The sequence below is a fragment of the Cebus imitator genome, unplaced genomic scaffold, assembly GCF_001604975.1.
Source record: "Cebus imitator isolate Cc_AM_T3 unplaced genomic scaffold, Cebus_imitator-1.0 Scaffold333, whole genome shotgun sequence".
Classification (NCBI taxonomy): domain Eukaryota; kingdom Metazoa; phylum Chordata; class Mammalia; order Primates; family Cebidae; genus Cebus; species Cebus imitator.
In genome coordinates, this window is record NW_016107648.1 from 1,212,919 (window position 1) to 1,236,363 (window position 23,445).

General features: G+C 35.4%; 1 protein-coding gene across 5 annotated transcripts in view; it reads left to right on the forward strand.

Annotated features, from left to right (window-relative positions):
• Positions 1 to 23,445, forward strand: part of STIM2 (stromal interaction molecule 2) — a 150,682-nt gene that overhangs the window by 80,055 nt on the left and 47,182 nt on the right. For all 5 annotated transcript variants that reach the window (XM_017505110.2, XM_037730145.1, XM_017505109.2 and 2 more), the window contains one exon: positions 6,628 to 6,742. In XM_017505110.2, the coding sequence (XP_017360599.1) occupies positions 6,628 to 6,742 (115 nt within the window). The remainder of the gene's footprint in view (positions 1 to 6,627; positions 6,743 to 23,445) is intronic.

Consider the following 23,445-nt stretch of genomic DNA (forward strand, 5'->3'; position numbering starts at 1 on the left):
AAAAAAAAAAAAAAAAAAAAATGATACAGGAGAGTCCAACTTATAAAAACCTTATGTTTCACAAGTTTCTTTGTAAATTATTTATATCAGTCATCTGTTATTTGTCTGTCTATTGACCAGTCAGTCAGTTGAATCAGTATACGAAATAGTGGTTAAGTTCTTTGGTTGGCTCATGAAAGGCTATGATTTAGTTAAATGGCATTGACAGTAACTGTGAAGCCTGTTAGATCTGATCTCTCCTGAAAATGGAATCCTAAAGAGGATTTTGGTGGATTGACTGATGGGTTTTCAGATGTTGGTAGCTCAGGGAATGAGAGTCAGAGCTGAATTGGTGCTATAGCAATAGTATGGGGAGTTACAAAAATAGGTGGAGCAGAATGTCAGGTTTGGCTTGTGGTAAAGTATAGAAATTGGACAGATCAGCTCAAAATTTTCGTTAATATAGAGTTTAAATGTTTGAATTTAGGCATCTGAAGAAATGTTTTTCAGATGTTAAATAATTTTCCTTTTGGTTTTTGTTTTTGTGAAAATATATTCCTTTTTGTCTGCATTTACTTGTGTTTTGTGTCAGTGTCATCATTTATTTTAGAATATGTATTAGTCTGTTTTCATGCCACTGATAAAGACATACCTGAGACTGGTAAGAAAAAGAGGATTAATTGGATTTACAGTTCCACATGGCTGGGGAGGCCACAGGATCATGGTGGGAGGCAAAAGTCACTTTTTACATGGTGGTGGCAAGAGAAAATGAGGAAGATGCAAAAGCAGAAACCCCTGATAAGACCATCAGATCTTGTGAAACTTATTCGCTACCACAAGAACAGTATAGGGGAAACTGCCCCCATGATTCAAATTATCTCCCCCCAGGTCCCTCCCACAACAGGTGGGAATAATGGGAATAAAATTCAAGATGAGATTTGGGTGGGGACACAGCCAAATCATATCTGAGGATAAGAACAAGGTTATTAAAACAAGGAATGTCTTAGTAGTAACCCCTATCTCTATACCAATTACAGGGTCTTGAGTTGTGAGTCTCAATCAAGATTTGGTATTGCCATTCTTTGTAGATTTAATTCTTAGATCAGTGATTATCAGCAGGTGTTTGTAGTACCTCACACTGTCTTCATTTGTGTCCAGGAAATAACACAGAACATGCAAATCAAGGTTAAAAATTTAGCCTATTATTTTGAAATATAAATGAATTACAATAAAATTAAAATAGTTGACATTGAGCGTCAATTATGTACCAAGCAGTGTTTGTGTGTGCGGTTTTTTTTTTTCCAATTCATGTGAACTAAAGAACGTAATCCTCATAATCTTTTGAAAGTGACCATTTTGCAGGTGAGAAAACTGAAGCACGGAGAGTCAGGTAACTTACTACAGTCATATAACAAATAGGAGATTTGGGATATCTGTGTAGTCCAGCCCAAGTCTGTGCTCTTAAACACTGTGCTATCTGTTTGATAGAATAGTTTTAAGGTGAAGATTGAAACATGGCAGTTAACATGTTATCACATCTTAAGACTTTAGGAATCCATGAATTTTTACAGAGCATCCAGGTGAGCATGGTGGTAAAGAACTTAGACTTTAGAATTCTTTAAAACTTGCTTCCAGAGTTGTCTCCTTTTAAATAGCTAAATGAAATAGAATAAATTGCTGACTTTCTCTTAGCCTTCATTTTTTCATCTTTAAAAGTGGAAATAATAGTAAAACTTTTCTTGTGCATGTTTTCCTCTGAGACATTTATACTAAGCTACTTTAGTAATATTTTCAAGACAGACCTTGCAATTTTTTATGAAGAACCCACCTTTTTTGTTTGTTTGTTTTGTTTTGTTTTGTTTTGTTTTGTTTTGTTTTTTGAGACAGAGTCTTACTCTGTTGCCAGGCTGGAATGCAGTGGTGCTATCTTGGCTCACTGCAGCCTCTGCCTCTTGGGTTCAAGCGATTCTCCTGCTTCAGCTTCCTGAGTAGCTGGGACTACAGGCACCCACTACCATGCCCAGCTAATTTTTGTATTTTTAGTGGACATGGGGTTTCACCATGTTGGCCAGGATGGTCTCAATCTCCTGACCTTGTGATCCGCCTGCCTCAGCCTCCCAAAGTGTTGAGATTACAGGCATGAATCACTGCGCCTGGCTAAGAACTCATGTTTTAACCGACTCACCTCTCAGACCTTGGACCTTGTGTTGTTTGTTTGGGAAAGTCTCTGCTTACATTATCAGTTAAGAAACTGTGGTTTTCTGCTCCATGTCTGTTACATATTTTGTTTCAGGATAACTGAAATGGGTGTATTGGGCAACCTTACATAAATGTCTGATATTCCCCAAAGCATGTATTAAACCTTCCAGTATAATCAGAGTGATGCCCTGTTTTAAACTTTAACACTAATCCAACATCGACATATAAAAACCACTCAAAATATTTTTGTCTAACACTTCTGCATACACTATGTATACATTTTAATCTTTGTAACCTTATGTAGTAGGCAATTTTATTTTCCTCATTCTACAAAAGAGAAAAATGGGACTAATGAGAGGTTAAGTGCTGGCAAATGTCTTATAACAAGTAGTGGAGTCAGGTTTTGAATATATGTCAGACTCGAGTCCGCATGCCTATAATGATAAATCACCTCTCCTGAGTATTGAGGTCTTAAAATTATATATTTAAAAATAGAAGAATAAAGACTTATATCATGGAAATCAGGATAAAAATTGTACAAAACAGGCCTCCTGAGGAACTAAAAGTAGGAAGTTACCAAGAACTGAGGCAGTTCTTGGTGCTATGTCTTTCCCTGTAGTTTCCTTGGTTCTCTTTCATTTCTCTTTCTGCATAATTATTGGCGTCATATGTTTGCCTTACCACCTAGCTCATCTTGACTACTCATAAAATAGTACATTCACCATCAGTGTGTTTATCACCCTAAATGTCCAATGCCATGGCCAAGTGGTCCAATTTTTCGATCTCAATTATAATTTCTTCTGAGAAAAATCCTGCCATCCTGGCACAGGCTCAGGTTTGTTATCATCTGGCAGAGGTGTCTGTCTATCCTTTGATCAAATACAGCTGTGGTTGTGGGTGATAGATTGAGAGGGGGTGATAGACACATGCAAAGATCTATACTAATGGTGAGTATTTGTCTGGGAAAAGGATATGGCCTGAACAAGCCCTAGAATATGTCTATAATAACATATATAAGATTTTATTAAAGCAGTATCATAAAAATAAAAGCACAAATACAACATTTAAGTTACGGGTAGGAGAAACTGAAATCAGTTTATTATATGAAAACTAGCTTCCCCAAACTGGATATGCAAAGCGTTACTTTCAGTGGTACTAGAAGAGTTTATTTAAAAGAATCTTCTGAGTGAATCTTTTAAAAAGAATATTCAATAGTCATTTATTTGCTGAGCACTCCTTTATGTACCTTGTCAATTTAGGATTCCCTGTAGTAGGTTTGCATATAATTGGATGTATTTACCAGAGAACTCTACATTATTTGCCGTACATTATTTGAATACTCACTTCGTTGAATTTCAGATCCTGTTCTCAGATTTCTTCATTTATGAATTCAAATAAGAAGTATTTGTTTTTTGACAAATGAATATAAATAAGTATTTGTCTTTTTTGTATGCATTATTTAATAACAGTCACAGTTATTGGTGACTTTTTAAAATTTCTCAAGTTACCCTACTTCATTGCTAAAATTAGCAGTTTTAAATAAGGTTTTAGAAAAGTCCAAACAGTCAGAATTATATGCTTTTGTTCTTCTTCAGGATATTGGGAAAAGGTTTCATAGAACCTGATGATTTTTAGTGCTTGCTTCATTTAAACATTTTCCAGACAAAATTTTTTTTTATTTTTATTTATTTATTTTTTGTACAAAAAGATTTCTAATTGTACTGTTTTCTAGTCACATTCTGTGATCAGCATATTGAAGATCTCTAAGATACAGAATACACTTTTATGTGGTTTGTTATGAGTTACTGTGATATCCTGGTGTCAGAAGTATGATATCACAATAACTCGTAACAAACCACATGAAGTATTTTTAGATGGTAATTCCAGGGAAAATATAATTCATTGTGTTCATTCAATTTTCACACAACTTTCTTAGGAACAGATAGTTCTTTTATACCAAATGAGCTATAGGTATCTTCAAAAGCTTTAAAAAAATTAAAAATCTTTTATTTAAAAGTTCAGTGATTTGCTCAATATTGACATGTGTCTGTAAACTCATTCTGGCTTTTCTAAAATAGTTAAGTGGCTAGAATACCACATGTAGTCACGTAGAAATGTGCCTATTTTCTGAAATATATTGATCCTGAAACCACAGAACTCCACTTTTAGATTGTTTGTGTTCATGTAGTGAAGATAATTTCTTAGGACATTGTCTTTAATATATATTACATAAATGAAACAGTTGCCATTTGTTCCAACTGATTGGACCATTTGCAAGACAGATTTCCTGAGTGCTCTGTCCATCATGATTTTCAGTCTAGAATTTCTTTCCAGCTCTTGGACCTTTTTCAAGATAGAGATAATTTCTGAGCCTCTCTTTGGTAGTGATTTTTCCAGGTGTCTCTATTGGATTTTGAAGTTGTCAGTCAAGAAGAACTAGGTGACAGGAGGAGTTGGAGCAGTAAGGCAAGGCCCCCTTAATTATGACTTAAGGCAGCATTTAGTAAAAAAGGAATAAGGCACTCTTTAGAACAAACAACAGATTACATAGATTTTTTAGATTAGTACTTTCCAAACTTTCGATGATGAAGGACGAGAGTTTTAATTTCCGGTCCATATGGACAGGCTGGATAAGGCGAGCATATATATCACATGCTTGGCCCAGATGCTGTGAAAGTGTTTTCTAATTGCCATAATGCTGACACTGGCCCTGCTGACTACATGTTGAACGGTGTTGTTGATTCTCTAACATTGTTTCTTTCTTTTGCTGCCAAGGTTGCTGATTTGCTCAATATTATAGGGCTGTTAAAATTTTCTGTTTTAGTTTCAGTAGCAAACAACTCTACTCAGGCAAAATTTGGTCATTTGTCTGAAGGTAATGTTCATTGCCAGTGTAAAAGTCAGAAAAATGTGCCTCTGGCATTTTTAGTTGTGGGGGATTTTCAGTCTCTGCATTATGGATTTCTGAAATCTTTTACATTATCTTATAGTTTTAGAATCATAGAAAAACGATAAAGATACTGTGTAAAATAACAACAAAACAAGAAAAATCAGAAATATTGAGGTAGAGAAATCATGAACAATTTAAAAACTATTAGTTTCATATAATTAGAGTAATGGGTACATATATGGGGAAAGTGTCAAGAGATAAGGCCTAAAAGATTGTCAGAGATAAGATTAATAAATGAATTAAGCCATAAAAAGGAGTTTGCTTTTTATTGTTAGACAATGGAAAACAGTTAAAAAAGTAATACAGAACAGGTTAGTTTTTAGCAAAGATAATTTTAATGCTTTTATTTTTTTAAAGAAACAAGTTCTTGCCTTGTTGCCCAGGTTGGAGTGCAGTGGCTCAATCATAGCTCACTGCAGCCTCAAACTCCTAGGCTCAAGCAATTCTCCTGCCTATTTCTCTATATATTTTAAAGTAAGATTAGTAGAAGGTATACTTCAGTTTTGTAAAGTATACTTTAGCTCTACACCATAATCAAATGTCTTTGAATTAAAAGTAGTAGCTTGAAAAAGGCAGGAGAACATAGAAATATGATGCAGTAATTGAGAAGATTATTATTTATTATGTTTTGAAACATCCTTCTCACTAAGTATTTGGTAAAAATGAATACAGTGATATTGAGGCAGTATGTTGTGCTGTTGAATATAATGAAATATCTTTCATTGAAATCTCAGCTTTGATATTCATTATGTTTTCAATCTTGGGCAAATGACTTAGCTTCTTTGGGCCTTGATTTCTCATCTACAGAATTAGGATAAATAATACTTTCCTTATAGGACTGTCATAAAGTTAAATGACGTTCTCTGTATAGACAGATAAACAGTGGTCCCTTGATGTCTGTGGGGGATTAGTGTCGGGACTCCCTCTTTCCCATGGATACCAAAGATCCATGGATACTCAAATCCATTATATAAAGTGATACAGTATTTGCATATAACTTACAGACATCCTCCCATATACTTTAAATTGTCTCTAGATTACTTATAATACCTAATACAATATAAATGCTATGTAAATAGTTGCTGTATTATATTGTTTAGGGAATAATGATTTAAAAAACTCTGTACATGTTCAGTACAGACACAGCCATCTATTTCCCCCCCTAATATTCTCAATCCCATGAATATGGAACCCACAGATATGGAGGGGGCTGACTATATAGACTTATTTGTTATGTAACTTAGAATAATACTTGGTAAATAATAAACATTGAATAAGTACTTTTGTTGCTGCTTCTGGCATCGTTATGATTAGTAGCAGAAGACATTTCATTAACTACATTTTACAAATATGTAAGAATAATGTGACTACAATACCAAAAATTTACTAGTTACTGTTTGAAAATAGTCACCCACTGGATATCAGATTTTATCTTTTTCTCCAGTTACCAAGACTAAGATAGTGAATTTATATTTAACTTAGTGTTTTCTCTTCTATAGTTTATCAGAGAAGATATGAAATATAAAGATGCTACTAATAAACACAGCCATTTGCACAGAGAAGATAAACATATAACGGTTGAGGATTTATGGAAACGATGGAAAACATCAGAAGGTAAGACTGCTTTCGTGATCTGGCTCTCTCCCTTTCTGTGCATCTGGCCTGCTTAGTTGTTGAGTTGTTGTTAACTCATTTATGCTTTTACCAAAAAAATCAAAATAACATTTCTGTGAGGATATTTATATTTCAGTAAATAATTTTCTCTTCCTGTTTTTAAAAGTTTTCTTTTTATCTTTCTTAGAGTCATTAAGCATCAGGCTGTTCTCATTTAATTATAGTAGAATAAATAAGATAATGCATGTCTGAGAGCCTAAAGTTGTAAAGGATTATTTCAGCTATTCAATAACATTATTATAAAAGGCTTAGCAAATAAACATATGGAAACACAAAGTTTTCTGTTTAGTTGTGGAGAATAGTTCCTGATGTTTTTAGGAGGCTATTATCGTTAAGCTTTTTCTTAAGTAAATCCTTCATGACATCTCATAATAGTTGCATGATAAAATTGGATAATTGGTATTTTATTCCCTTTTCTACTGTGAAGTTCTCAAGCTGTATTATGGACAGTAATTCTTTAGGACAAGAAAAATTTGTGATCTACAAACCTCATCTTGGTCTCTAATACTAGTAAGTTACTAAAATTAAAAAAAATTTTACAAGTCGACTGAGCTTACATTTTTTTTTCCCAATAAGACTCAACTAAAATTCCTTTTTTCTAACACTTCTGTTCTTTCCTGAAAGTCAGCAGTTATATTGTAAGCATATATTCTTCTCTGAATAATGAAATGAAATTAAAGGGACAGATTACCAATAAGAGTGTGAAGAAATAATAAAGTTTACTTGAGTTATGATGATAACATTTAGAAGTGGGAAAATAAAGAAAAGTGTCCTACCGATGCTTAGTATTTTTCTTAGTGCAGGTGATGGTATATAGCTTGCTTATGTGTTTTTCTGTTGAAATATATTTGGGCGGGGGGAAAGAAGATTATGGACTTAAAAGAAAGATTACGTAGACTTTAAAAAGCCTCTCCATTTCTCTTCCATACACCATTTAAAAATAACATGAACTTGAATAGGAATAGAAATAAACATGTAACAGTTACATGGCGAAAAGTGAAAATGTTGGGAAACTCAGCAACAGACTTAGTTTATTGACATGAAATAGCTCAGCAATCCATAGATATTGAGAAGGAAGGTGGAGATCCATTATAGAGTCTATTGCTATTAGTATTTTTTTAAGGATTAAAATACGTAATACATTGATTGGAACTCACTTGACTATGTTTGAATGGAGAAAAAAAAATTGGCCACTTAGCTCTTGTACTACCTTTGTTCAGCCACCATCATCTCTTGCCTGAATAATTCTGGCAGCCTAATTCATCTTCCTGTGTTTGTGCTCTGCTGTAGTCTCTTCTTCATCTAGCAGAGCCCACTATTTAAAATGTAAATTAGATCTGCTCATACTCTGTAGTGGCTCAGAGTAATAGTCCAAATCTTTACAAAGACTTGTAAGCCTCTACATGTTCTGCCTTCTACCCCCACCTCTCTCTCATCTCTTACCTCTTCTATTCAATCCATCTCTCTTGCTCACTGTGCCCCATTCATTCTGGACCTGTTGCTATTACACAGATGCAGGAATGCAGATGTCCTCATGGCTAACTTGATCTCCTCTGTTGTTAAAGACTTTATCAAGAGATACGCTTTTAGTGAAACCATTCTGGCCACTCTATTTCACATTGCTAACCTCCCCATTTACCCATTTTTTTTTTTCTGATACTCTTGACTTTTCTTACTTGGATTCACAGTTTCCTTTTCCCCTGTCATGTATCGCCTTGTAAGATACTATACAATTGACTTATTCATTATTTATATCTCCTTTCTCTCTCTGCCTCATCCCCAAGAATGTAAGTCATATAGAGCAGGGGAACTTTGTGTGTTTTGTTTATTCATGCATCCTAAATTGAGAGGACTATTCTCAAACTCCTTTTTGTTTTCCCACTCTAGTGACTTTGGTGAGATCTTTTGTGATCTATGAGAATGTTTGTTTGCTTGCTTAATTTTTTTCTTTTTTTTTTTTTTTTTTAGCTTAAGGACTTTTCAAGTTGAATGACCTCTTAAACCTCTTTTTCCCTAGGCTTTCACCTTAATCTGAGATCTAACCATTATGGATAATGAGGGATTTCCCCAGTTCAAACAGTTGGCCTAAGTTATCTGCTCTCTGCTTCCTTTTCTTTAAGCCCCAGTTGTCTGCATAACCTTACAGAGCCTGGGAGTAGTCTCAGGACTCCTACTAATGCAGCTGTATGGGATGAAAGAGAGAGGAGTCAAATGATAATAAACTTTCACTAGAAACTTTGTAATGACCTAATTGATTCTTCTCAACCCAAGTCAGACTCTGTTTATTAAAGGGGTCATGTAAGGGTGGGGCGTTGTTGCTAGAGCACTGCTTTTTAAAGCACTCAGGTTCCTGGAGGAGTCTTCTGTTATATTATGTTTCTGTTTAAGATTTCTCTTGAGAAACAAAAAGTAGTTCTTCTGAAAAAGTTTGAAAACTGCTGAAATAGAGATTAGAATGTACCCCTAACAATAATATGTAATTTAAGGTTGTTTACTTGAATATGTACAAAAATGTGTGGGGGTATATGTGTATGTATGTACATATACTGCGTATATGTATATATACACAAAGTATGCATGTATCTATAACATACACATGCATACATGTGCAAATATATGTATTTGTTCTTTGCCCATCATTGTTGTGTCTCCACTGCCTAGCGCAGTGCATTCACTTTGTATTCGACAGTGAATGTTCTCTTTGATATTGAGTAAATAATTGTTGAATGAATGAAAGTGTAATGCCTGATGAGTATTGGATGCTCAGTAATTTAGTTCATCAAATATTTTGAGTACAGCCATTTTTGTTATAAGGCATTTCTTAAAAATTTATCTTTTAAAAAGTCATGAACTTAAAATGACAGAGTTTATGGGAAAAATGATATCAAAGTCGACTACTCAAACCCTATACAACTTATTGGCCGTAACATTAGTAGTATAAATAAAAATACTAGTACAGGCCAGTCATGGTAGCTCATGCCTATAATCCCAGCACTTTGGGAGGCTGAAGTGGGTGGATTAAGAAGTCACAAGATCGAGACCATCCTGGCTGACATGTTGAAAACCTGTCTCTACAAAAAACAAAAATTACCTGGGCGTGGTGGTGGGGCGCCTGTAGTCCTAGCTACTCTGGAGGCTGAGGCTGGAGAATCGCTTGAACCCAGGAGGCAGAGGTTGTAGTGAGCCAAGATTGGGCCACTTTACTCCAGCCTATGCGATGGAGTGAGACTCCGTCTCAAAAAAAAAAAAAAAATACTAGTACCGGTAAAAAGAATTTTAAATTCCCAATCAATACGTACTATATGGTAGATGTAGGAATTTACATTAAAAAATAGTGAAGATAACTTTACAGAAGGATGGTTGTGGGGGTACTAGTAGAGTTGAAGTTTGCTAAAAAATGAAGACAAGGGCAAAGTGCATGAAGATGAGAACTTAGCAACAAACATTTCCAAGACACAGGCTCTGGCTAAATTGAACAAAGATGAAGAAGGAGGGGTGAATGGGGAGCTCCTGTTTGTAGCCTGCTGTGTTGGCAGTTAGTATACAGCTAGTGCTTGACTTACGACCATGATTGGTTCTGACAGACCGGTCGTAACACGATTTGGTCGTAAGTTGAGTAGGCTCTATGTACAGTACTGTGAAATGTTATAAAAATCTTTAAGTCATATTTTATCATTTTCTTTCATTATTGTTATATATCATAATTTTCTTTGTTCATTTTATGCCATTTGTATCATTTCCACACCATTTTGTTTCTTATTTTTACATTCGTCAGGTTTAAGTAAAACACTGCATTACCAGTACAACTGGTTTAATATTTGCAAAACATACAAAATTACAAAATACAGGTGCATACAAAAATACAAAATGCAGGTGTGAAAAATACCATAGGAAACATTTTCCCAATTGCAAAACATATCAAAATATATAAACATGTACGAAACATTTTATTGGCCGCTGGTCCTTGGCTGCGGATCGTTGATGTCGTCATCTGAGGCAGCAGTTGGGGTTACCGGAGTTGGTTTTTTCATAAACATGGTGAGCTTTGTCTGAATTGTATGTTTCTTTTATTCTTCATAAATTTCACGATACGGATGAAACACATCGTGTGCCATCCGTTCAGTCCTTGCAAATCGTTCGATGTTTGGGTCCATTGCTTCGAAATGTATAAGAAGTTTATTGGGAGGGATTTGATGAAAAATATCCAAGACACAAAACACAAATTGCTGTACCGAGTCTGGGATAACAGTTGAAATGGTGCACGCGGAGATGGTAGTGCTGCTGGAAGCTGGTCCGCACTGTCTTACGCCCAGCTGGGCAACGTTTGCGCTGCCAGACGCAGAGCAGTCGTGGAGCTAGTGATTATGGTAGTAAAGTCGAATGGTCATAAGTTGCGTAGGTCGTAAGTCGATCAATACCTGTACTTTACATCCATTTGATACTACTTGGTGATGTGAAATGATAGCATGTTTGGAAAAGTCACATATGAAATGATGTGACTTTTGTATTGACGTGACCCCTAATTACCAGTGGCACATAAACTAATTCATATTACAGAAGCATGTGCAGCAAAATAGATTGTTTCTATTAAGTGCTAAATAAGCATGGCACTGGATCCTGGGAATTAATGATGAGTTAAACATGGATCTGGGGTATACAGAGTAAATTTCTGAGTAGGAAAGACAAAGAAAACAAATAATTACACTATAAGGTGATAGGAAATAATAGAAGTTAGTGTAGGGTATTGAGGTAGCTCACTGGAGGGAGTGATTAGCTCACTATTAAACACAGAAAATGGCGTTTGGGATAGGCTCTGGAGGTTGATCCAGGAGCTCTAGAAGGAGACAAGAACTAGAACATAAATGGTAGCTCTCCCATGTTACCTTTTTTTACCCTTTAAATAGGCAGGGTCTTAATCTGTCACCCAGGCTGGAGTGCAGTGGTGTGAGCATGCCTCACTGCAGCCTCAAATTCCTGGGCTCAAGTGATCCACTGGAGTAGTTGAGACTACAGGCCTGTATCACCATGCCTGGCTTATTTTTTATTTTTTGTTGCGACAGGATCTTACTATGCTGTTCAGTCTGGTATCAAGCTCCTGGCCTCAAGCAATCCTTCTGCCTTGGCCTCCTAAAGCACTAGGATTACAGTGGGAGTCACCCCGCCCAGCCTTCTTTAGTTACCTGAAAATTTGCTAGAAGTGAAAGTGGAGGTGGCATGCTATATGTAGGCTTTCAAAGTATATAGTTTTGAAAATTCCCTTATAAAATGTAATTCTTGTGCGACATAAATGAGAAAGTACGTGGCATAATTTCTGACAACACCTGTTAGGCATTTAGTAAAGGTTGATTTTCTTACTCAGTAATAATGCGAAATAAACTAAAAAGTTAAGCCACATTTAAAGTTTTATACTGTTTTTAACTTAGTCACACAATATTCATTGGTAAAATGAACAGATTAGGCTATATATGCACTATCATTGTGTGCAAACTCTGGACAGAGAAATGTACCCAAGATCTTTCTGGAATGTTGTTAACTACGGAAAAGTAAAATTGTTTTATGCAGAAGTTGACCCTGACTTCAAATAGAATTTCAACAGAGTTTAATGCACTCTGTGTGTGTGTGTGTGTGTGTGTGTGTGTGCGTGTGTGTAGAGAATGCTTGGTCAAGTTGCACATGGCAACGGTCTAATGCAAATGAAAGCCATTTAAAAACTAGTATTAGATTTCAGATAGATTTTGATAACTGCATACGTTGTAAGATTTCTGAATGTACTTAAATAGTAGCCAGATGCCTAATGAAGGAAAATATAGATAGAAAATTATTGGTTATCTACAAGATGTAGAGACTATAATACATTAAAAACTGATTAAGTAATACACTGTTTTTAAAATGAAATCTCAATGGATTAGTTATTATAACATGTGACAGCCATGAGATAATCTTTCCATCCTGCTCAGCACAAGTCTTATCCTACCTAAGGTCAGTGTTTAATTTTGGGCTTTACAAATTGAATAGACATTTGGAAATTTAAGTGAATGATTATTTATTTATTCTTTTAAGAATTAAAAATTTAAAGGAACTGAAATAATCTGAGAGAAAAAACATATAGGCACTTAATAGGTTATTTTGGTTATTTTCAAGTGTACCTAAAGGATAGCCAGAGACTAAATGACCAAGAATATTTTCTTTCCGTTTAGGACAGCAAAAATATAAACACCATAGAAAAGGAAATATAAAGAAAAAAATTTCTGACCATGGATATAAAATTCCTAAAAGTAAGGGAAATTATAAATATTTTTAAAATATATAGAACCTTTATGTCCATAAGGTTTTTCTTCTAGGTATGAAAGTATAAGTGAATTTCTAAATGTTGATAAAATCTACCAGCTTTTTAAAGTGTATTATATTGGTTATAATGTGACTGGAATAAAAAACCTGTAAATAGATAAGTGTGTATTGTTCAGCATTATCAGAAGAATAACTAAAAATGTAAGCCTTGCAGATAATAAGGTAGTGTCATCTTTGTGGCATCCATCAACGAAATATTTATTTGTATATTTACAATAGGTATCACACTCATTAGTAGAAAATAAGGAAGTATGAGAGACAATCCTTCTCCTGCAGGAGCTTAACAATGTTTTGCATGTATGCAGGTGAAATGTTAAATAGCAATTCAAGAAGGTTTGATTAAATACTGTATAAATGACACGATTGTAGGAGTCTAAGAGAATGGACAGATTTATTACAGGGAAGGCTTCATTAGGGAGATGGCTCTTCAGTAAGACTTTGAGAGAGATTAAATTTTTGTAGAAATGAGAGAGGGGTATGCAAGTTAGCACATTAAATGAGTCCAGTTGTAAATGCTAAATCCTTCAAATAAGCATAATTTATACAAGGCATAATACATTTTTAGTGTATATGACATAATAATAAACACTTTTAAAATTTTGTCTTTTGCTCTTAACATGTAGTATGTAACCATCTCATGTCTTAGTTCTGTCATCTGTTAAATGGGAGTAAAAGTTGTTTACCACATAGTAAGTGATGAACGGATATCTATTTTTACTGTTTTTGTAAGGTAAATGTGACCATGCACATTTATGGGATATTGCAGAGTCATATCGCTGGAAGAGGCAGCTGAGTTGGAGAATACTGGGAGATTGAGTCAGAGAGGGAGACCAGACTATAGTGAGTCTCTGTGTAAACCTGATGAGCAGCTCCAAGAGTTGCAAGTGTGATTCCACTCATATTCCAGTGCTTACCAATCCATAGTGGTTCCCTGGAGCACTGTATTAAGGAAGCTTGGTTTGTGTCTGTCTTGATAGCAAAAAAGGATATTATTTTAGCAATTATCAATTAGCAATATTTACTGTGTGGCAGGTGATAGTGTATTTTAGCATTTTGTCATCATTGCGCTAAGTATTAAGAGCTACTATAGTTTCTTGATTTAGACAGCCTTGTAATAGAGAAGAGTTATAGGAAGACAAATTTTCTGTTGGCAGGAACATTAGCATTGAGTTGAATATAATGTGGCTCTGAGTGGGAAGAATGAAACATGAATTCTGAGCAGTGTTTTAAAGGGAAATTTGGGTTAACTTTTCCCCTGTGTTTAGAATGAATTCCAGTTTCTTTCTCCCTGTGATTTTTGGACCCACTGAGTTTGAAGGGGGGGTTTATTTAACTGGTTCATACAAGAAAAATTTTATAGTAAATGCTTATTATGAGCAAGCCCTTGTTAGGTATGAAAGATACACAGATGAAGAATGTGTTCTCTGTCCTCCACCTGTCCACAGTCTGTTGGAGAAAGATCTTTTAATAAGAAATTAAGGGATGTGTTACATCTGTAACTGAGATTATGTAGAAAGCACTATCTGATAATAAAAGGAAAAGCACATCCATCTACCTACAGAAGTCAAGTAAAGCCAGAGGAGCTGCGTTAATGGACATTTACTTTTCACCTCTTGTCACTCCTTCAGTGAGAGACACTCTGCTAGATTAATAGCTAGGGGGATGTTTGTACTTAATGTAGTGCATTGTAAAAACACAAGGCTTTTAATATACTACAAATACCTGTGCTATTTTAGTAAATCAGGTTTTAACGCTTTTCAACTTTCCTATAGTGCTTTTAGCTTTAGGAGAAGCTCTTGTTATAGCCACAGTAGAGGAGTTGAGTTTTAATTGTTCACAGAAAGCAGCTTATACAAGGGAAGCCCATTCTTGAGGTGGAGTGTAGTTTCAGAATGACAGATGTCATCATTTGTGCCACTAACAAAAGGTCTTTTATAGTCTGAGTTTTTTCTTTGAAGAGAATAGGTGACACCAGTATGTTGCTCATTCACTCTGTCAACCAACATTTAAGGGAGCTTAACATGGGTTTTGCTAGAAAAATAATATAAGTCTTTCTTGATAAATTTATAAATTTGGCAAACACTGTTTCGTATTAATCATTAGTTAGAATTGATTTTTGTGCTTTGTACAGAATTTGATTGTCATGTGATTTTCTTTTTATCATAAAATTATCCACATGAGTTCAGAGCACTCGCAGTAAGTTGCTGATTGCTCTTAATCATGATCTTAAGTTAGCATTTAGTGTCTCTTTTCCCTTCATTTCGGGTCTACCCATCAGGACTGTTTTGGTTTTATTATTTTTCTTCTTTTTCTATTTCTCTTTCTGTTTTATTATTGTCAGTTCTTCCTCTTTTAAGTACACTTGAGTTTTGGAGATTTTGGATCATTGCATATGCTGATTTGCTGGGACTAATTATGTCTTTTTAATTTGTGGAAGATACTTAACTTTGAGACAATCCTGCCTTCTTTATATAGATTATTCTTGGTTTTATTCTGAAATAGAGACCCCCTCTCAGAAGAAGATGCAGAGACCACCTACCTATCACATCTCTCTGTCCTGTAGAAAATTTGACAATTTTTATTCTGTAGGAACACGTGAAATAAGTGTTTTCAGCCTTATTTTTTTCTCACATAACACGTTTTCCAGTGTGATATGAAGCTTTTCTTATGATTTAAGGAGGTACTATTCTAAGACTGTAAGTTTGCCTTCTTGTGGTTTTCTATACACCTGCATTATTCTACATTTCTCCTCTGCTATGTTTACAGACTCAAGGGATACCTCAAAGTTGGAGTACAGTAACAGAACCTTCTGCTGAAGGTTCTGTCCACTTTTCACTGTGATGGACTATCTAGAAAACAGTAGCCTTTTTTGAACGTCATATTATTCTTCCCTTTTCCTAGTAGTGGGAAATGAGTTGCACATGAATGTGTGTTACCTTTACCTTTATCAGTTTTGTTTTGGGAAAGGGGTGGGAAGGAGGGACTCAGGAAATAATTCTAGATTTTCAAGTGTATGCTATTGCAGGAGAGTCACTATATTAAATTCTACTTTACATAGAACAATAGTTGATTTCTGCTACTTTTGAAGGACTTATTTGTTGTGAATGACATTGTCTTCAAAGATGGTCAATTTTTTTTTCTTCTCTGACAAGTCTTATGCTTACTTGAGTCTTCCCCCACCCCAATTTAACTGAATGTTACTAGCATTTTAGTTAACTGTAATAGAAATTATGTAAGTTACAAATGTTAATACAATGAAAACTCAAACTTTCAAAGATATTAGCCAGCCTTTTCAATTTGAATATGACCATTGCTCTTTCTAAAACTTCTAAACATTTCTATAATTCTGATATGTATATTTATGTATATATTACATATATAAATATATAGCTCATAGGAAATGAATGATAAAAAGTAGAATAAATCACTTAGCATGTTTGCATATCTTAAAAACCTTTTCACTCTCTGCATGGTTACTCTGCGTAGAACAGAACAAATAAAGCTTGTATTGTCTAACTTTCTCATCTGGTTTTATATTTTAAAGATAAGAACCTCTTCAACAAAAGGTCCTTAGTAAGCATTCTTCTAACCCTTGGATAATCTTCTTTTTCTCCCTCTCTTTGCATCAACATTAATTCTTTCAGGATTTTGAAAATAATAGACCATTTAGATACTTTTGATTTCAGTGTTTTAAATCAGATAATTACTTATTAGTTTGAAATTAGGAATCTAGATCAGTCTGACAAGATGAAATAGAATGTCAGTTTTCATAGAAGGAAATTTATAGTTTTTATTTGCATCAAGTTTTCTTACCAAGTAATCAGCTTAAAAAATGCAAAGCAGGTGTTTATCACAAGGAGATTATAGTTGCATAAGGGCAGTATTCTGAAGCCAAACAAAATAGATTTGTGATGCACTAAATTGAGAGTTCACTAAAAGAAAGAAAAGGAGAGAGTAGCCTTAGGGAATACTGGCTTTAAGGGAGAGGCAAAGAATTAATGAATGAAATCATAATGGCCATCAGAGACATGGAGGGAGAATCAGGAAGGCACAATGTCATGAGCATCTAGAGAGGGGAGTGTTTTCAGGAAGGGATAGATGGTTATATAGTGGAGCGCATAGACTTGCCGTATAGTAGAGAGTCTGCCAAGGGTCCTCCTGAAGAATACTTCTTTTAGGTCTCAATAATAAGAATAGATGTACTGCTGAGCAGACATTTTGTGTTTATTTTGTGAATCCTGTGACTGATTTTGCTTCCTTCTTTGTCTGCCTTTTGTAACTGTTATTAAGAATCTCATATATTTCTTAAGTGCCTTTAACTCAGCTTCATTTTATCTTCCTGGTCCAGGAACATCTTTCATCTTTTATTCTCTTTGCATTTTGTACATCTTCATATGTGATTTCTTTTCTCCCCTTTCCTTCTTCCCCTCTTCTCTCCTCCCACAATGGTGGTTGGAGAGAGGAAAGATGAAAAGTGGCTAGTAGCTTGATACAGAGAAATACGATATATGTGAAAAAAAAACATTAGATTTGGCAAGAATAAAATCATTATCAACAGGCAGAAAGATCAGTTGAGGCCAGTAGTTTAAGACTAGCCTGGCCAACAAAGTGAGACCCCCATCTCTACAAAAAATAAAGAAATTAGCCAGGCTTGGGAATGGACAGCTGTATTCCCTGCTTCACAGGAGGCTGAGGTAGGAGGATCACATGCGCTGAGAATGTTGCAACTGCAGTGAGCCATGTTTGTGCTACTGCACTACATACGGCCTGGATGACAGACTGAGACCCTGTAACAACAACAACAAAAAGTCAGTATTAACCTTCAAGAAATTAAACATTGGTATGGTAAATGGAGTGACATACATGCACACTCACACACACACTCAAATCTTGAGGAAGATTTAAGTGGAAGCAACCCAAGTGTCCATTGATGAATGAATAGATAAGCAAAATGTGGAATATACATACAATGGAATATTAAGAAAATTCTGATATATGCACAACATGGATAAACCTTGAGGACATTGCCAAGTGAAAAAAGCTAGTCTCACAAAAAATATTGTAAGATTCCACTTCCATGAGGTACTTACAGTACTCAGAACCATAGAGGCAGAAAGTAGAATGTTGGTTGCCAGAGTCTGTGGAGAGGAGAGAACAGGGAGTTGTTGTGGAATGGACACAGAATTTCAGTTTTGTGTAATAAGGTGAAAAGAGTTTTGGAGGTGGATTGTGGTGATGGTTGCACAATAATATGAATGTACTTCATACCACTGGATTGTATACTTTAAAATGGCTAAGATGGGAAATTTTGTGTTATGGGTATTTCACTACAATGAAAGGCTTTAAGAGAATGAGTATGCACAAAGTAGAAACAGTAGGTAACTCCCTATTTAAGAAGGAGACAAGAAAATGGAGGGAAATGTAATGGTAGTTATAAATGGGTAGTCTGATCACATAGAAGGTGTTCTTAAGGACTGACATTTTTAAAGTTGAATATCACAATATGATTTAGCAATTACTTTTTGAACACCTTCTATGTATTAGAAGCAGTCTTATTATATATTTTGTTTCATGTCAGCCTTATTACATATTTTGTTTTGTGTCAGCTTTCTTTTTCTTCATGGATAATTGTGTCAGTTTATGGATTGGAAAGATTTTTGTTAGGCTAATGGAAAATAAGCTCAGACAGGCAAGAAACTTGTTGATAGAATAATTCTCCATTGCTGGATGGCAGTGACTCACAGCCATATCAGTAGCCATTTTTAAATCCTTAGAATCATTTTCTGTGATGAATTTGAGTGACAATCCTTGTTGAACAATGTCAAACTTTGTGGAAGGGGATGGATGCAGGATAGGGAAAACAGTAATGGAGGGGCAAGAAATTAGAGAAGGCCCAAGAGATTCCTTAACTTTTAAATTGGCTTATGAATTTGTTTAGTTTCTGAATTATATATTTTAAGCATATAGAATTCTAACATCATTATTTTCCCTGTTTTGACCAGTACCAAGTATTTTGTGGGAGACTTTTAATGATAGTACTACAGCTCTGCTGCAATGAATAATAATAGGTTTCTGTGTGCTAGCTGCATTCCCATTGATCCAGAGCCTGTGACCTTAGCAAAGGTAAGCATATCCCAGATTGCAGTGTGAGATAGCTGAAGATTGCTTTGGTAGTTGTCTAAATTTCTCTCATCTGTTTTTAATGAGCATGCTCAACTGCATGAATCTGTTGATGAACTTAGACCGCATTATCTTTTAGACGTGTAATTGGAAGCTTTTGAAGGAGGGAAGGTGAAGTTTTAAGTTAGTGAATATATGCTTTAGGACTGTGTCTGGATTCTTTGAGTGGTTTTCAAGAATGTCCAAAAGAGTAATCGCTCTGGATTCTAATGAAACTGCAGTATATTAAGTACGGAGGCTGAATTTATCACAAAACTAAACGCTTAATAAATCCCTGTGCATAACTGATTGTTCAACACGCTTTGTTGTGTGGCTTGAAATTATAGTAGATCTTCTTTTTTACCACAAAGCTTTATTTTAAAATTTGAGCAGTTTGTCTAAGTCTTTTTTTTTTTTTTTTTTTTTTTTTTTTTTTTTTTTTTTTTTTTTTTTTTTTTTTTTTTAGTGGCAAGAGATGGAGACTCAAATTACCTCAAGTAATGAGAAGTCCATTGTAAAGATACTTGATCACCAATGGTTTGATTGATTCCAAGTTACAAAAAGCAGACTCACCTGCTTTCTCTATTTATATATAACAAAAAATTTATATGGTGATCCCAGCACTTTGGGATGTCTAGGCAGGCAGATCGCTTGAGGTCGGGAGTTTGAGACCAGCCTGGCCAACGTGTTGAAACCCTATCTCTTCTGAAAATACAAAAATTAGCCAGATGTGGTGGTGTGCACCTGTAATTCCAGCTACTTGGGAGGCTGAGGCACGAGGATTGCTTGAATCTGGGATGCAGAGGTTGCAGTGAGCTGAGATCATGGCACTGCACTCCAGCCTGGATGACAATGAAACTCTGTCTCAAAAAATAAAAATTATTCATACTGTGAAACATGACAGGCATTGTTCTAGGCTTTGGGGATAGAGCATTGAATAAAATAGATGTTCTGCTCTTACGGAGATAACACTCTTTTAAAGAGACAGTGAACAAGTTTGCGTGTATAGATGTGTGTAGCTAAATATATACTGACACAACTGCTGGTATAGGTAATTTATGTGAAAAGTGAATAGGGTAACAGTATAGTTAGTGAGCAGACGGAACAAGGGCTAGTTAGATAATATGGTCAAGGAAGGACTCCCCCAAGAAGAGGTTTTTGGCTATAGATCTGAGTGGCACTAGAGAGTGATCCCAGGGGACAATATGAGTGAAGTATATTCCAGGTTTAGGGACCAGCCAGGCCAAGGCTTATGGCTGGCATGAACTTAAAGTGTTTAGGAGACTGTTAGAAGGATTGTGTAGCTAGAAGGTAGTAAGGAATGGGTTGAGTCGTGGAGACAAATTAGATCAGGGAGATAGACAGAGCCAGATCTCATAAGACCTGGTAGGGCCAATAAGGAATATGAGATTTATTGTAAGGATAATGTAAGTATATTGCAAGTATGACTCCATTTCGGAGTTTTGAGCAAAGTAGTAATGTGATTTATCTTTCAAGTGATTATTATAATTACTGCGAATATTAGACTCTTGAGGAGAAGTGGTCAGGAGTAGAAGTAGGAGACCTGTTGAGGCTCTGCAGTGAACTGGTGAGAGGTGCTGGTAATCTGGTGAGAAGGAAGTGGCTGGGAAGTCTGATTCATGATAGATTTTGAAGAAATAGCTGGTAGGATTTGCTGTGGAATTGAATTCCGTATACTGGTGGGAGACAGGGACAGGAATAAAAGTTGATTTTATGTGGTATTATAATTTCTTGGGAATAGGGGTAATTAGGAAAAAAACCCAGAAATCTGAACAGGCTCAGGGGAGGTTGTTAATAATAGGGGAAAACACTGAAAAATACTGGTTGAGATCATGATGCAAAGAGTGAAGGACTGAGTGCTGTGAAGTCAAGTAGAGAAGGACCCTGGAGAGAAGACTGGGAAGAAATGGCCGGTGAGATAGGAGGAGAACCAGGAGAATGTGGGGACCTAGATGCTTAGTGAAGAAAGCATTTTAAGAAAAAGGGAAAAGCAATGTCAGATGCTCCAGAAATCTGATTAAGATGACAACAGAGACTTCACCACTGAATTGGCAAGGTCCAAATTAAGGTTGTTAATCTTACCAGCGACAGAGTCACTGTAGGGGTGGAAGTAAAAGTCTAATTGGAATGTATTAAACAGGAAGTAAAGACAATAAATATTGTTAACTTTAAAAAGAAAGAGTCAAAAAATAATACTCTTGATACATGATGGGAGGTAATGATGTGAAGGATTTTTTTTAAAATGATAGATTTTAATCATATATACATACACACACACACACACACACACACACACACACACACACACATATATATATATATATAAATCATATATGTATATGGAATGAGCCAGTTAAGAAACAATTGATACAGGAGAAGATTAAACTACCTTAATTTAAAAACTATCCCTATTTAATAAGAGAATGCTGATGTATAGTCAGGGGCTTAATCCATAATCCACCCTGGGCCAGGTCCTATGTTTCTCTGTTTCTTTCTGGAGTTTGATGTTATTTTCTTCTCCTGTGTTTCCTAGAGGCTAGTTCTGTGGCTGGTGGCAATTGTAGGCTTATGCTTTCCTAGGATCATGGCTAAAGAGAACTAGGAGTCTTCCCTGCCTGCTGTGGTTAGAGAAATGCCAGAAAGTAACCGGCTTAGGTCATGTGGCCAAATCTAGATCTGTTGCTGTGACCTCTGGAATGGGGTCCTATGATTACTTCTTTCCCCATCTGCCTCCCCCAGGTAATTAGGAGTCTTGTTTCCAAAGAAGGAAGAGAAAGAAGGAGTAACCTACCAGTCAGCCAGTACAGATCGATGACCAAGAATCACTAGACTTTGAGAAGAGCAGGTAGAAGAAAACTTTGAAAGGATCCAGGTTGGGTGGGTGGTATCTGGCAGCATGGGGCATGTGATATTAAATAGAGCTACTCCTTCAGAACATCTGTAAGTTCCTGAAACTTGGAGTTCAAAACTTTTGGACTACAAATGGATTTTCTTAAAGACCTCTTGGCCTCACTCTGAATTTTACAGTAATTGAGTGTATCATTTCCTAAATAGAGATATTTTATTGAATCACATTTAGGTATTTTGATGAAGTAAGTTAATATAACTCTCACCACTGGAAAATTCCAGAATCTTCCATAAGTATTTTAAAAAGTATCATTGGAGGAGGAGAAAAGTGAATTTGAGACGGCAAAAAGTAGGTGCTGCCTGTGATGAGTTAGTTTGGAAACCTTGAGAAAGAGAAGCTTTTTGAATACCTGTAAATTTGAGGAGTAGATGATTCTTGACACATGACCTAACTGCCCTCAAAAGACAAATAGTATTTGTCACACTGTAGTAATATCCAAGAATACCAACTACTGTTATACTTTATTATAAAGCTTAAGAATGTGGAAGGATTTTGCAGTGCCATGTCTTCATACTGTACTAGAGTTCTTGCTGTTTGGGTTACTGGTGAATTTTTGCCAAATTAAATAAGAGAATGTATTTAAATGAGTATATTTAGATATACTCATTTAAAGCAAGTGTAATTAAAACATATAAAGGCATCCATACAATTATCTAGGAGGGTATGTCTTTATGGAATTATGAAGAGTTTTATTAAATTATAAGTAGTTATAGGTAATAATTTGCTATTATCAAATACAGGAAAAGCCATACTTTTATATGACTTCAGCTGCTATAAGAAATGGTAGTTTTATAGTTTATGGTACTGTCTTCATTGTCTATATTTGTTAATGAAAGATTTGGGTAATATGTTTTTGAAAATTCATTTGATGTTATTATGAACATTTTGCATTTTTCTTTTTTATTTTATTTTTATAGAGGTGTGGGTCTTGCTATGTTGACCAGGCTGGTCTTGAACTCCTGGCCTCAAGCAATCCTCCCATCTTGGCCTCCCAAAGTGTTAGGGTTACAGGTGTGAGCCACTGGGCCCAGCCTCACTTTTCTTTAACTTAATAGAATGCAAAGAGCAGAATTTTCCAAATGAGTACAGTATTTAGTGTAGACTAAAGACATGTATAAATTACAAATAGGTCTTATATTTGTCTTCTAGAATATAAGCATTTGTTTATTTTGCAAGTAAATAGGCAGGCTTTAGAGATTATTTCTCG